The following is a 15,972-nucleotide window of genomic DNA, read 5'->3' on the forward strand; positions in this document are numbered from 1 at the left end:
ATCCCTAGATCAAATACTTCTTTTTTCCACTGTATGTCACAGCTTGTAGTACACATGACAAGAGAGCTTCATAGTGTGATTAAAAGGAAAACAAAGAAAATCATCTACCGTGACATTTGACCTCTGGGTTGCCCCAGAACAGCTCTCGACACTCTCTGCATGTTCTTCCTCCAAAACCTGGCACACATGAACACTGACCACTGATCTGTGGAAAGAAATCAAATGGACAAATTGTTGTCAAATCTTTAGCCGCAACAACAGATTTGAGTTAGCAACACTGTTTACCTCATTGCACGACGTCCCGTGCGAATGTTCAGCGTCACAGTCACAGGCCTGACAGCCGCTAGCGCTTGCTATGTTCCAGGTGTCAGGCGCACAACGGTCACAGTGCTGGCCAGTAACATTAGGGAGACACTGACACTGACCACTAGTGCGGTCACAGTGACAGTCGCCTGATGACGGACAGCTGGAAGCATCGCTGCCCAGCTTGTGACAAATGCACTCTGTGAATAAATAGCAAGATGTCATCAGTAATAGCAATGCCAAAAAGATCAAGTTCATTTTATTTTTCCAAAAAAAAAGGTAATTTGAAGATACTTTTCATACTGAACTCGTCTACTAAACAGTTCTTCTTGTATTGAAATAAACAGTCTATCTTAATTTGTCTTATTTACAGGACAGTATGACATTTCTGACTTTATATGACCGTGTTTACTTCTCATCTGCTCGCTCCATCGAGTGCGGAGGGGGGATCACATGAAATAAACGTCCTTATTTTGACTTAACAACTCTTTGGTCTTGCCCATGGCAGTCAAAATGTTTCAAAGGAAGTGATTGTTTATGTGACAAATGTTTTTGATCCACATAACACGTTCAACTAATAGGGACAGGACAATTCTTACCACTGGATCAAATACTTATTTCTAAAAATTCATCAACAGGTTTTACTAACTAATGTTTTTTTTCAAAATACTTATTTTTCCCACTGCATGAACAACTCTCAGTGTGATGTATCACAGTACTACACATAGGGCCTGATATACTAGGATTCAAATACCACGCAGCGTGTGCAAACTCTACATTTGCATGTACTATTAGTGGGCGTGTTTTGTGTGTTCTACTAAGACTGTGTGTACAATTGATAACAAGTGCAAAAGTGGCATAAACTGCCCTATTTAAATTACCCGGTAGATTTGGTGTGCACTATCAATCAATCAATGTTTATTTATATAGCCCTAAATCACAAGTGTCTCATGGTTTACGTAAGGGGGACAATCATTTACAGTTATCAGGTCATCATAACATCTGTGGCCTTTTGCTATGTTTTGAAACATGCAGAAGACAAATATAATACATGTAACTTTTTCTGGGCATTTTGTAAGCAGTCCTGCTGTGCGTCAACAATGGAACCCACTTTTTTAGCACGCTGAAGGTGCACTCATGGGAGACGTTGACACTGACTGCAAAGAATTCATATATATGAAAAAAGACATTTCATTCAAAAAGACACTAATACGTATCATATGAATGTGTTTTAACCTGACATTCATCCATCGTCTCAACGCCACACAATTAAAGGGGTCATATTTCATTTTTATTCTATTTTTGTTCTACATTCAAAACAGTTCCTTGTGGTCTACATAACATGTACTGGTGGTTCTTTGGCCAAAATTTTGCATTGATTATGTTTTACGGACTGTTTTCAAGCTGCTTTCTAACCGTGCACCGTTTTGTGGGCGGTCTTATTTACGTGCCTCCACTTTGACTGCGTTTTCTCTCCGCCAGCCGTGTTGTCAATTGTAGCCCTTCCATATCGAGTCTGCTGACAGATCCAACTTCCAACTATACGCTACTTTGTATTAGAAATGGCAACAGCACGTGTATGTAAGAGTCAGCCGGCCCCACAACAAGAGGATGGAGAAAAAGAAGAAACTTATTTATTTTACAACGTCGGACTACAATGGCGGACTCGCACAAAGCTCTTCGGGTAAATTTCTACTTTATATGTAGATATTCGCACACTTTGGAAAAACGTCACTAATTGAACAAATTCTTAACAGCTTGTTTAGAGGAAGTATGAAGGAAGTCCAAATTATTTTATAAATACTTTATGTTCACCAGGACTTCATGGTTTGATTCCAAATTTGAAGGATGTATGCAGATCTAAAATACACAAAAACAGGTACCACAATGTATTTGAAAAGTTGGTTTTGCATAATAGGTCCCCTTTAAGTCATCCAGCAGTTATAAAAATATACAATTATATTGCCAAGTAGACGATATGTCTAATATTTGTATTTTTGACGGTCCAAATATGTTGACAAGCATATGTAGGAGAGAGCTGCAGTGTGAACGCCTCCTATTTCAAAACTATTTCTGTGCAACTGTCAGTTTGCGAGCATATTTCAAATGTGCTAAATAATTAAATGTGTATTTTCTTCTCCCAGTATTGTGGACGTTCTGATGAGCCGCATAAATTCTGCATTTTCGTGAAGACAAACATGGTAAATGGATTAAAAGATGCAATCCTCTGCGCACAAGTTTAGTAGATCCGCTTTGCGTGGGCTATCAAATTTGCACAAGTTTTAAATACATGCAAACCTTTAGAAAATCAGGCTCATGTTGTGAAAATAACTTGTTCAATTCTCAAGGATAAATATCATTTCACACCTTCTCATTGCTGTTGAAAGTTTGCATATAGCAGAAATCCTGGTCTTCTAAATACAACACTTACCACCTACGTTTGGTGGAAATTGCTGCCCCTATGGCATGGAATGAATTGCAGACCAAACTGAAACTTACAGAACTACTTCCATTTGGAGCCTTCCGTTCTGTCCTGAGGGACAAACAGCGAGAGACGTTTGCACAGTGCCTGTTTTTAAAGATGTCAATCTCTGTTGTTTTACACTTCTCTTATGTCTTTTAAAATGTATTTATTTTGAAACTGCTCTGTGACATGTGCTGTTGACCTCTTGGCCAGGTCACCCTTGTGAAAGAGATCTTGATCTCAATGGGTTTTCTTATCTGGTTAAATAAAGGTTCTAATAGCCATTGAAAAGCTTATATGTATAGTGTGAGTTTATTTGTTTAAACAAAAAAATATAAATATTTTTATTGGAAAAAAAGCAGTGGCAACCTTCAATCCAACAAAATGGCAAACATTTAAACGGTATAGCTCGGTTGGTAGAGCGGCCGTGCCAGCAACTTGAGGGTTGCAGGTTCGATCCCCGCTTCCGCCATCCTAGTCACTGCCGTTGTGTCCTTGGGCAAGACACTTTACCCACCTGCTCCCAGTGCCACCCACACTGGTTTAAATGTAACTTAGATATTGGGTTTCACAATGTAAAGCGCTTTGAGTCACTTGAGAAAAAGCGCTATATAAATGTAATTCACTTCACTTCACTTCACATTTAAAAGAAAAAGGATCATAACCTCCTTAAAATTCAAGAAATACAGTACAGGCCAAAAGTTTGGACACACATTCTCCTCATTCAATGCGTTTTCATGACTATTTACATTGTAGATAGTCACTGAAGGCATCAAAACTATGAATGAACACATGTGGAGTTATGTACTTAACAAAAAAAGGTGAAATAACTGAAAACATGTTTTATATTCTAGTTTCTTCAAAATAGCCACCCTTTGCTCTGATTACTGCTTTGCACACTCTTGGCATTCTCTCCATGAGCTTCAAGAGGTAGTCACCTGGAATGGTTTTCACTTCACAGGTGTGTCTTATCAGGGTTGATTAGTGGAATTTCTTGTTTTATCAATGAGGTTGGGACCATCAGTTGTGTTGAGAATGAGAAGGTGTGTCCAAACTTTTGGCCTGTACTGTATGTCCATTGTACTTTTAGAAAACACAATGCATTTGAATAATATAAAAAAACACTTATATACAGAAAAAGTTCACCTCAGTGAACTTACTCTGGCAGTCGTGCAGTAGAGCGTTTCCATAGTAACCCAGCATGCAATATTCACAGGAATCTCCCTCGCTGTGATACAGGCAGCGCAAGCACTCGCCAGTTTGGGCGTTGCAGGATTGTGGGTCCAGCATGTCAATGTTGTTGTTGCACTGACAGGGCTGGCAGGACCCCCCTACCACATCAGGGTTTCCGTAGTAACCAGGGGAGCACCCATCACAGCGAGCACCTGAAAACAACGGAACCATACTTTTGTTCTGCCTTTACAGAGTATTTTTTACTACAAATCAAATGACAAAAGTTACATTTCATCAGAAAATACATTTGTAACTAACTACAACATTTTTCATGAATTTGTTTGTGAATGCTGAAGAGAAGAAGCTAATCTGAAATGTTCTCTGGATAATGTCAAACAAATGGGCAAAGTAGGAATTTCGTGGATGTGAAGATTAGTTAGAATGTTTCAATGTTGTTTGCATGCATTGAGAAATGTCGTTTATTTCCATATAAACATTTTAGTTTCTGGAAAATCTGATATTTTGTGAATGGCAAAAATGTACTAAATGCGGAACTTGTTAAACAGTTATACATTTTTTTACGGAATTTTGTTGTGGATATGATGGGGACTTTTGGGATGTGGGATACAATGGTACCTCAGGATACAAGTGCCCCATCGTACACCTTTTTCTGGATACAAGCTGTCACTTGGCTAATTGTTAGGCTGTAGGTCAGAGGGAAATATCTCAATTAGGAGCCACGAGTTGGCGTAGCGGATGCCACAGTGAACCCTTTAATATGTGACCAAAATATCCGGTCTTGCATAGCATTAGCTTGACGTGACTTTGTGTTTCCAACCATTGGAAGGGAGAAAGTGAGTGTGAAAGACATGTATGATATATATTGAATTAGACAAACAAATCATCAAAAAACATGACCGAGCGTGTAGGCAAGCTTAGCCAAGCAGTCGGAGTATAGTCAATAACGCCAGCTGAGGCACGTTAAAATAATATCTAAACGGCAGATATTTATCCATGAAAAGATAGAGAAGCTGCTGATGGTGTGATTGACAGAAAAGCATCTCAAAGGAAATACCATACTCTCCAAGATAATAATGTACAGTATGATGCACATTATTACTACATTACTTCACAAAACTATAATTGTTTGTACTACATTCTATTGTATTGTTTTATACACTATTTTTTTTATATAAATGTTTGTTTTTCTGTTGAAAAGGCATGTTAAACTTTGCTGATTTTGGGGGTTAAGCACCAAATAAATGTCACTTCATTTCAACGGGTGACGCTGTTTTGACAAGGTTTTTGAGGCATGAGTTGCTTCACAAAGCCAATGAAAGTCGTGCTTTGAGGTACTACTCAATTGTTACTCCAAACGTGAAACTTATTTCATGTTGGAATGGTGTAAAACAGTCTAAAATGTGAGCAATGTGGAACTAAGAAAAAATATATATTTACAATTACAATTTTGCCATGAAAAATGTGGAAACCTTTTGATGTTGAAATGCTTCGAATCGGTTGAAAAATGTGGTTGTAGCTAAGCTTAAAATAATACAGCAGAATCATATTTTTTGGGTGTAGAATAACATAATATGCTTTTCAATATATACACAGTTACACATGTATTGTGCACACTTGGGTAAAAGCAATATATGTATATCATATCATGCATATTGTACTTACCCTGGTATCCACTTTCACAGACACAGATGGCTTGTTGGGAATCATCCACACGGTAACAATTTTCTGCAAATTGCCGCAGGCTGCCAGGTCCATCAGGACACATACAGGGGCGACAATGGTCAACTGAGCCCAGCTTCGGATCGCCATAGTAACCATCCAAACACCTTAACATGGAAGAATGAGAATGAGATGATCTCTATTCAAGAGTCTGTGGTGTATTCGTAAATCATGATCTGTATCACAATCAATGAATTGGCCAAGGATGTTAAACACACAAGGAATGTGTTGATGGCAGTTAGTGTCTAGTACTATAGCAGAATATGTACAAAGGGTTGGGATGGGGTTAGTGTTATAATGTAGAAGCAGGGCTGTCCATTGAATATGCCGGATCAATTCCACCAATGTTACTTATTTTTCCGAGCTAACGAGCCTTTGGAACAGGGTCCAGTTTGTCTCCGCACAGTCCCTTGATTTCTTCTTTTGTACGATCCATTTTCATTCAGTTTGTTACTCCTCCTCTCACAGGATGCAGTACAGCCATGTCAATAATAGCTTTAGCCAGCAGAATTGGCGATAACTGCAAAATCATGTGCCCTTTCAAGCCCTGTAAAAATCATGTAACATAAATAAAAACTTTACAACTATTTTTGTCAATGGAGGGCGGGGACCTCCAAATAAAAGTCTGGTAAGGGCACCAGTTGCCTATTTTGTTGACAAAAATGGATAATAAAATATGTCACCGACAATTTCATTTGTCCATAATAGTCGGTGACGTCATGGCTGGGGTTTTTCGAATGCAACAAAGATACGCAACCGGTGACCAGCAGAAATGAAAAATGGCTGCTGCCACTGCAAAATCACAGCCAGTTCAAAGGAAACAAAGACACAAATAACTTCCAAAGTGGACCTTGCTTTTCATAGCAGTACGTCTGTGATGCGCTTGCTGATTCTACTAGGTAAGCTTTCTTTACACACCTATACTCATCATCATCATCACATGCTGGATTTTTTGGAGGAATCTAAATAGTTTTGGTATTGTTTGTTGTTTTTGCTTCTATTTTAATTGACCTCTTTGCCTGTCCTTGCTTTTAAATGGACAAAAGTCTATTATTTTGAGGTATTATCTTTGTAACAATCTAATGAGCAGCACAGTAACAGTGTAAATAAATATATTTTTTTAAAGTAGTCGTCTTTATTGTTAGTAAGCACATTCCTAAAATATCTTAAGCTAAATACTAAATTAGAACCATTAAATAGGTAAGTAGACGACTATTAAATAGTCAGTTGCAGACCCAGTTTAAAGTGAAATGTGTTGAAGTCGACATCCCTCGTATAAGCGGACTCACATTGACATAAACTGTTGTTGACATAACTGAGAATAGCCATCAGACATACCTGAGAATAGCCGTTTTGGTGTTACAGCCTAAATGAGTTAAAGTCACGTACAAATCTGTATAGAGCACATTTTAGGACATTTAAAGTAAGGCTTCATTTAGGTTAAAGAGGCCAATGCCAATAGGAACATAGTGATTGGAGAGTTTTAGTTACTTTCTGCATCAAAATCAATTGTTTGTTTTCTGTTGACTAGTTACTTCAGCTCTGTGACTACTCCAAGTATCCATGTGCTAATCCCATTTCACGCTAGCTCCTACCTTTTTGTCACTAGTACCTTTCCTTGACCCTTTATGTCTGAAGTAACAACCTGTGATGTAAGTCACCTGTCACAATGGTGTCCTGTGCTGTAGTGCCTGCATTGAAGGCACTCTCCGGTGTGAGCATCACATTCTTCAGTGTGCCCATTACAGGAGCATGGGCGGCAAGTCGGGAAGCCCCAGTGGCCTGGGAGACAGCCATTACACTGACGTCCATATGCACCCCAAACACAAGCGCACTGACCAGTAACCTCATCACAAACGGGGGTCTGTGAACCTTGAGGGTCGCACTCACAAACTGCAAACACAAAGACAGTTTTTTGCCAAAACATACAGCACTAATCCACAATTTTATATATCTTCTCACTAAACAGAAAAGGAAAATGTGTTCACACTTCTGATTTTCATTGGACAAATACTGTATGTGTAGTATTGGCAGAAAAGCAGAGACACAAACAATAACCAATAGACAAACACAAACAAAGCAATATATAAACTGTATAGCGGTCACTCCTTCAGTTACATTTAACAAACGTAAATAAAAGGAAACAATAGAAAGATCCCAAATTAGTCCGAAATATAATTGAACTCATGTGATTGTGTCTCCAAATGGAAAGCTGCCGTGTAAATAAGACAAGGCTATTTAATGTGTCTATTAAAATAACTTGCAGAAGTGGTCTTTTTTGAAAAAAAGGTAATACAATCTCCCTGACATAAACTAGACAATAGTTGGATAAATGGATGGATGCTTGATGCCGCGCTTCCGCATATTAAAAGTGTGGGCTAATTGTCACACGAGATGTATACACGTTAATTGCGCGTCATTAAAAAAATAATGACGTTAAGGAAATCAGTATTAAATTGTTATTACTGCGTTACTTTCGACAGCCCGAGTTAATTTCTATATACACTACCGTTCCAAAGTTTGGGGTCACATGGAAATGTCCTTATTTTTGAAGGAAAAGCACTGTACTTTTCAATGAAGATAACTTTAAACTAGTCTTAACTTTACAGAAATACACTCTATACATTGCTAATGTGCTAAATGACTATTCTAGCTGCAAATGTCTGCTTTTTGGTGCAATATTTACTAGAGGCCCATTTCCAGCAACTATCACTCCAGTGTTCTAATGGTACAATGTGTTTGCTCATTGGCTCAGAAGGCTAATTGATGATTAGAAAACACTTGTGCAATCATGTTCACACATCTGAAAACACTTTAGCTCGTTACAGAAGCTACAAAACTGACCTTCCTTTGAGCAGATTGAGTTTCTGGAGCATCACATTTGTGGGGTCAATTAAACGCTCAACATGGCCAGAAAAAGAGAACTTTCATCTGAAACTCGACAGTCTATTCTTGTTCTTAGAAATGAAGGCTATTCCACTAAATTGTTTGGGTGACCCCAAACTTTTGAACGGTAGTGTATATTTTATTTTTCCCAACCAAATAGGATTGACGTGTCCTTATATCTCTGTGTCAAACATTCATCCTGTCAATCATTTTCCACCACTTGTCATGTCCAGGAATGCGGGAATCTGGAGCCTATCCCAGATGACTTTTGTGCGAAAGGCAAATTCCTCACTAGACTTGTCATTCGTCGGTCACAGGGCATAAATAAAGAAGAGATTCATACCATCTGTAGGAGCCTAAATGATATTTAAGTTAATTTACATTTTATGAAAGGTGCTTTATGTTTATTCAGCCAAAATGGGACTATTTACTTTATTTGCATGACACGAAAATGTATACATTGCGTGCTTAGTGTCATAATAAAGCACATTTTATTTGTAATTATTACATTTGTGTGAATAATTTGATGACACAGTGAAGAATATGTAACTGTTTAATTGCATTTATGGTGGAAGGATCTGTGTGGTAATAAGGTTTGGACACTGTGTATTATGGGTAATGGCAGTCAGGTATGGTGGAATGGAGCCACACAGTTTTTTGACCTTACTCTTACTTACTCTTACTCACTGTAACACACTACACACTCACTTTATTTTGCTATACATTTTTTCCCACATTGTTATTGTTTGACGTTTTGGAATGATTAAGTTCACAAGTAAACAATACACAAAACGAAGCGCAGCATCTGGAGTTTTAAAGTTCAAGTTAAAGTACCAATGATTGTCACGCACACACTAGCTGTGGTGAAATTTGTCCCCTGCATTTGACCCATCCCCTTGCTCACCCCCTGGGAGGTGAGGGGAGCAGTGGGCAGCAGCGGTGCCGCGCCCGGGAATCATTTTTGTGTGATTTAATCCCCAATTCCAAGCCTTGATGCTGAGTGCCAAGCAGGAAGGTAATGGCTCCCATTTTTATAGTCTTTGGTATGACTCGGCCGGGGTTTGAACTCACAACCTACCCATCTCAGGGCGGACACTCTAACCACTGAGTACTCTTTTATTGTTGCCACAGCAAGCGGGAGCAGGAGAAAGTAGAGGAGGGTCAAGCTAAGGCTTCCTTAGGAACTACACCATCACTGAGTAAGGACTGAAGCCACGCTGCCTCCAATTGAAGTCAGGCGAGTAACCACTGAACAATCAGTGGGAAAGCATCTAAGATCATTATTTAGGGAATCACAAACATCAAGTATTTGTGTTTACAACATAAAGTAGCTATAAATACCTTTGCATCCACTTGGTCCAAACTGGAATGTGGCTGGAGCACATTTGTTGCAGTCTCTAGCGATGACGTGAGGTCGACACTGACACTGACCTCCACTGGGGTTGCACACTGTGCTTAAAGATCCTTGTAGATCACACTGGCATTCTGAGGAATACCAACAAGCTTACATTCTGATCTTTGTTTCATCAACATCATCACTTTCTTTTGTTACTCATACCTTTGGCTCCCTGGTGTAGCATTGCAGAAATGCTGAAGATCAAGTTTTGGCAAATGTCGGTCATCTGTGTTTTGATTACGCTCTGACTATTCTCCAGACAACGATAACGCTGAAAAGTTTCCCATCCACGGTTTTCACCCGATTCTCCTCCTTCTAAGGCGCTAAATAGGTCCAAGTTCTTACAGTGAGGCATCAGCACAATCTGACAAAAAGAACATTTAAAACGTTTCAACCTCTGTGGTGTCATCGGAGTTAAAAACCTGTTTCATTTGTCCTTAAGGACTCATCTGAAAACACAAAAGTATCTATTCCAGCTATGAGCTGTGTTTTCTAAGGGTCTTCTAATATCAAGGTTGAAGGTTTCCTCACCGAGTCAATGAGCGTGTATGGAGACTGAACATCACTGAGGGCCGAGTACAGCGGCAGACTAAGGCGGATGGTATAATTCAGAGCAGATTCAAAACACACTGGTCTGGGAAGAGCCACGTGTCTGAGGAAATGGAAAACATACCAACAAAATATGTCAACACATAGCTACAAGAAAAACATTCTTCCTTCTTTATTCAAACTGCATGTGACAAGAAAAATTTGGCGCAAAAAAAAAATGCTACAAAAAATAAGCTGTGAAAAATGAATCAGGTAGCATGAAAGACACACAAATATGAATGAACACTTAATCGTTGCATTTTTTCTAACCAGCTGCACCCTGTCAAAATAATGACTTTTATAAAGAGATATAGTTAATATTACATAGCATTTATTTGGGAAAACAACTGGCCTAACCCTAATAATACACTGTAAATGAACTATCATTAAATGGCCCACCTCGGGCTGCATCCAGACCATGTGACTACCCAATTAAAGTCAATGATAAAATATAATAATATTATACAGTCAAACTTGTGTTAGCGGCCACAAAAATGTCCCCCACAGAGAAAAGTGGTATTATAAACCTTGTTTATGGCGACCACCTATAATGCATCCTGGAATACTTTTTTTTTTACTCTGTATGGCGGTCACTAATATCCAGATTTGCTGTAATGATGCATGATGTTAATAGATTGAGTCTAGTTATTTTTTAGACTAAACTTGCTACTATATGATTTTTTTTCTTGTAATGAATTGCTTTCTTCCATAATATTTAATTTCAATAATTTAAAAAGTAAATGACACTCACTTTACTACACACGTTTAACGTAAAGTCCGTGTGGTGCCGTACGTATCGAACTTACGTCCACATACATGTCATATTATCCCGCACCTACAACAACTTTACTTCATTTGTTGTGAAATGATCAACGATTTAGCAAGGAGCAGCTCTCTACTCAACAAATCATCGCCATTACACTTGTGTTAACTAATCTAATGCTTCCCGTTGTATCCAGCGTCAACGTGTGAGTTCATCATAGCTCCAACCACCGCAAAGTCTGTAGTGGACACCTGTCTATAGTTTTGCTGCTTCCATGAGTGGTCGCTATACACATGTTTGACAGTCATATAATACTTTCTCCAAAGTAAGAAAAGTCAATGCAGAAAACCGATCATTTAAAGGTGAATGGACGGACTAATATGTTTATTTTTCCAGAATCTAGTTCCAAAATGCTTTCATACATTTGAATACTGAAGCGCTGATCAAAAGGCGCCATTATGACACCGAGCCCAGATCCTTCAATTCATGTCAAGTAGGAGCGCATGAAAGACGTCATTATATATTCATTTACAGCACAGCAACGTGCAAATACAAATACATTCAGGATTGTGTGGATTTTGAGGCGTGACAAAAAGTCAATATAATCATAGACAAATACATATTATTTAAACAACAAGGGTATGTGAAGTATTTTCATTGCATTTGATATTCATATGGGCTAGTCCAGGGGTCGGCAACCCAAAATGTTGAAAGAGCCATATTGGACCAAAAATACAAAAACAAATCTGTCTGGAGCCGCAAACAATTAAAAGCCATATTAAATGTGTCATGAGATGTACATTTAATTAAGAGGACTTAAAGGAAACTAAATGAGCTCAAATATAGCTACAAATGAGGCATAATGATGCAATATGTACATATAGCTAGCCTAAATAGCATGTTAGCATTGATTAGCTTGCAGTTATGCAGTGACCAAATATGTCTGATTAGCACTCCACACAAGTCAATAACATCAACAAAACTCACCTTTGTGCACTCATGCACGACGTTAAAAGTGTGGTGGACAAAATGAGACAGAAAAAGAAGTGGCATAAAACACGTCCTAGAAAGTCGGAGAAAGTTATACATGTAAACAAACTATACGGTGAGTTCAAGGACCGCCAAAATAAGTAGGACAAAACGGCGCTCGCCCAATACTCGAATCAGTGAAGCACGTTTAATATAAACAGTGTGATTTATAACAATTAGGGAGGTTTGTGTCATGTTTGTCCTCCAACAGAAACCATACTAAAACAAAAAAATAGATTTTTTTCCCCTCATCTTTTTCCATTCTTCATACATTTTTGAAAAATCTCCAGAGAGCCACTAGGGCGGCGCTAAAGAGCCGCATGTGGCTGTAGAGCCGCGGGTTGCCGACCCCCGGGCTAGTCTGTCTGATGGAATTGAAGGCAATATGAGGTTCCTACTGTAACATATCCTTATCTATTTGGCTCACACTTTCAAATAATACTTCTTCCAGGAGGTTATATAGTTGCAGTTGGTTTGTCAACCTAACTGCAAAAGATATGAGCGCTTTTTTTAATTAAACGTTGAGGAAATGGGACCCAAAACATCTGGTTAGATTTTGGGCCTGATCCGGATAATTTATACTAAAGTTAAAGTTCAAATTAAAGTACCAATGATTGTCACACACACACTAGGTGTGGTGAAATGTGTCCTCTGCATTTGACCCATCCCCTTGTTCACCCCCTGGGAGGTGAGGGGAGCAGTGGGCAGCAGCGGTGCCGCGCCCGGGAATTATTTAATAATAATAATTGATCTTATGTGTGTATTCCAGCAGGCCTGCAGAGACAAAGACACTGGATGACTGACAAGAGTGTAACTCCGTTTTTTAAATTCTGCTATCAATAGCTCAAAAAGTTGTGGGCAGATTTTGATTTAAATATCAGGAAATGTCAGAAATGGGAACAAGTTATTACATTTTGGGACTGATCCAGATCACCATCTGGATTCAAGATTCAGGCCCTGGTGGAGGTCGGCGCTTTTTGAGTGCTTTTCTCGTTTTCTTATAGCTTAAAGGGCAACTATTATTATTTTTTCTATATGTAAAACACTTCCTTGTGGTCTACATAACATGTAATGGTGGTGCTTTGGTCAAAATGTTGCATAGATTTTTTACAGGCCATCTTCAAGCCGCTTTCTGACTGTCTCTACAGAATGTTTTGTGGGCTGTCTTATTTACGTGCATCTCCAACCCGTTAGCCATGTTGGAGTTTATGTTAGACCAGGGGTCGGCAACCTAAAATGTTGAAAGAGCCATATTGGAGCAAAAATACAAAAACAAATCTGTCTGGAGCCGCAACAAATTAGAAGCCATATTACATACAGATAGTGTGTCATGAGATATACATTGAATTGAGATGACTTAAAGGAAACTAAATTAGCTCAAATATAGCTACAGATGAGGCATAATGATGCAATATGTACATATAGCTAGCCTAAATAGCATGTTAGCATCGATTAGCTTGCAGTCATGCAGTGACCAAATATGTTTGATTAGCACTCCACACAAGTCAATAACATCAACAAAACTCACCTTTGTGTATTCACGCACAACGTTAACAGTTGGGTGGACAAAATGAGACAGAAAAAGAAGTGGCATAAAACACGTCCTAGAAAGTCGGAGAAAGTTATACATGGAAACAAACTAAAGGTGAGTTCAAGGACCGCCAAAATTAGTAGGACAAAACGGCGCTCGCCAAATACTCGAATCAGTGAAGCATGTTTAATACAAACAGTGTGCTTTATAACAATTAGGGAGGTTTGTGTCATGTTTGTCCTTATACAGAAACCATATTAAAACCAAAAAAAATTGTTTTTTTTCCCCTCATCTTTTTCCATTTTTCATACATTTTTGAAAAAGCTTCAGAGAGCCACTAGGGCGGCGCTAAAGAGCCACATGCGGCTCTAGAGCCGCGGGTTGCCGACCCCTGTGTTAGACCTATACGTTACTTTTTATTAGAAATGGCAAAAGCTGAGAATTTTAGCACACATGTGCATGTACGAGCCAGTCTGCCCCAAAACAACACAATAGAGAAAAATAAGGAACTCTTTGACTACAACTTTGGACTACAACTGAATAAAAATGGCTGACTTGCGCTCTTTGTGTAAACCTCTACCATATATGGAGACAAATGTGTCAATAAAGTCACCGCTGCTGCCCACTGCTCCCCTCACCTCCCAGGGGGTGATCAAGGGTGATGGGTCAAATACAGAGAATCATTTTGCCACACCTAGTGTGTGTGTGACAATCATTGGTACTTTAACTTTAAAATTCCGATTGGCTCGTTTGGAGCAAGTTCAAAAGAAGGCAAGATTGTTTTATAATGATCATTGCCATGCCTCCATAGTTTGAGTTCACATTTTCAGGACTTTTGGGTATTCCATACACACAAAAACAGCTACCAATAGTTTAAAAAAAGGTTGGTTTTGCTTAATGGGACCCCTTTTAAACTTTTTCTTGGTTTGTACTTGTTCTTGACAATGGGACTTTTGTCACAGCCTTGAACATTTTTGTCCATTCATAATAACTTTTTTTTGTACAACATTCACAAGTCTTGTGTCGGTGTTAAGGTTCCAACACTTAGCCAGACCATCACTATTAATGTATGTGCTTGGAAGGGTTCAACTATACAGTACACGTGCATCTCTCAACTTCATAGCCGAGAGGCAGTTACTCGAGGGAAACAAGACTTCAAAGCTAATGAAGATTACCGTGACCCAGGGTGAAGTGAAGTCGCCTGGTGGTCGTCATCCGGCACAGTATTTATACAACGACTGTCGGCTTTAATTGGTCCTGGTCTCATCACTGCCATCAAAACCTCCTCCCATTGTTCAGGCAGCTGAAAGAACACATCAAACAATTATTGTTTAAATATATACTCAGTAGCAATTTAAATAATTGAAAACACATTTTAAATTATATTTATTTCATACGTTTATCAACATGCAGTTGTTTGCAATACACCAACAAAACTCAAATAATTAAAGCCATTTGTGCTAGAAGGACAATTATGGTATGTATATGTGTGTATACGTATATACAGTTGTGGTCAAAAGTTGACATACATATGTAAAGAACATCATGTCATGGCTGTCTTGAGTTTCCAATCATTTCTACAACTCTTATTTTTTTGTGATACAGTGTTTGGAGCACATACTTGTTTGTCACAAAAAACATTCATGAAGTTTGGTTCTTTTATGAATTTATTATGGCTCTACTGAAAATGTGACCAAATCTGCTGCATCAAAAGTTTACATACAGCAACATACATTATCAATTTTGGTGATGTAGAAAAGTTACAATCAAATCAAATGAGCTTCATGGCATGGCCTCTTAACTTCATGTGAGTGATTATGATTGACGACACCTGTTGACTTCTCTGAGCCCATTTAAATAGGGCTCATGTGATGCAGTCATTAGACTCGGTTACAAACGCCACAATGGGAACGTTAAAGGAACTCAGCACAGATCTGAAAAAACGAATCATTGCCTTGAACAAGTCAAGAAAGTCACTTGGAGCCATTTCAAATCAGCTTAAGGTCCCAAGAGCAACTGTAAAGACAATTATTCTTAAGTATAAAGTGCATGGCACAGTTTTGTCACTGCCACAATCAGGAAGAAAATGCAAGCTATCA

The 15,972-nt window shown here is 38.6% G+C and overlaps 1 protein-coding gene across 1 annotated transcript in view; it reads right to left on the bottom strand.

Moving 5' to 3' along the window:
* Positions 1-15,972, bottom strand: part of LOC133641808 (laminin subunit beta-1-like) — a 111,797-nt gene that overhangs the window by 30,416 nt on the left and 65,409 nt on the right. The window contains 9 exon segments of the mRNA XM_062035841.1: positions 109-205; positions 286-503; positions 3,928-4,152; positions 5,624-5,787; positions 7,342-7,573; positions 9,908-10,051; positions 10,125-10,326; positions 10,494-10,614; positions 15,049-15,176. Of these exon segments, the coding sequence (XP_061891825.1) occupies positions 109-205; positions 286-503; positions 3,928-4,152; positions 5,624-5,787; positions 7,342-7,573; positions 9,908-10,051; positions 10,125-10,326; positions 10,494-10,614; positions 15,049-15,176 (1,531 nt within the window).

This window comes from Entelurus aequoreus, linkage group LG24, assembly GCF_033978785.1.
Source record: "Entelurus aequoreus isolate RoL-2023_Sb linkage group LG24, RoL_Eaeq_v1.1, whole genome shotgun sequence".
Taxonomy (NCBI): Eukaryota; Metazoa; Chordata; class Actinopteri; order Syngnathiformes; family Syngnathidae; genus Entelurus; species Entelurus aequoreus.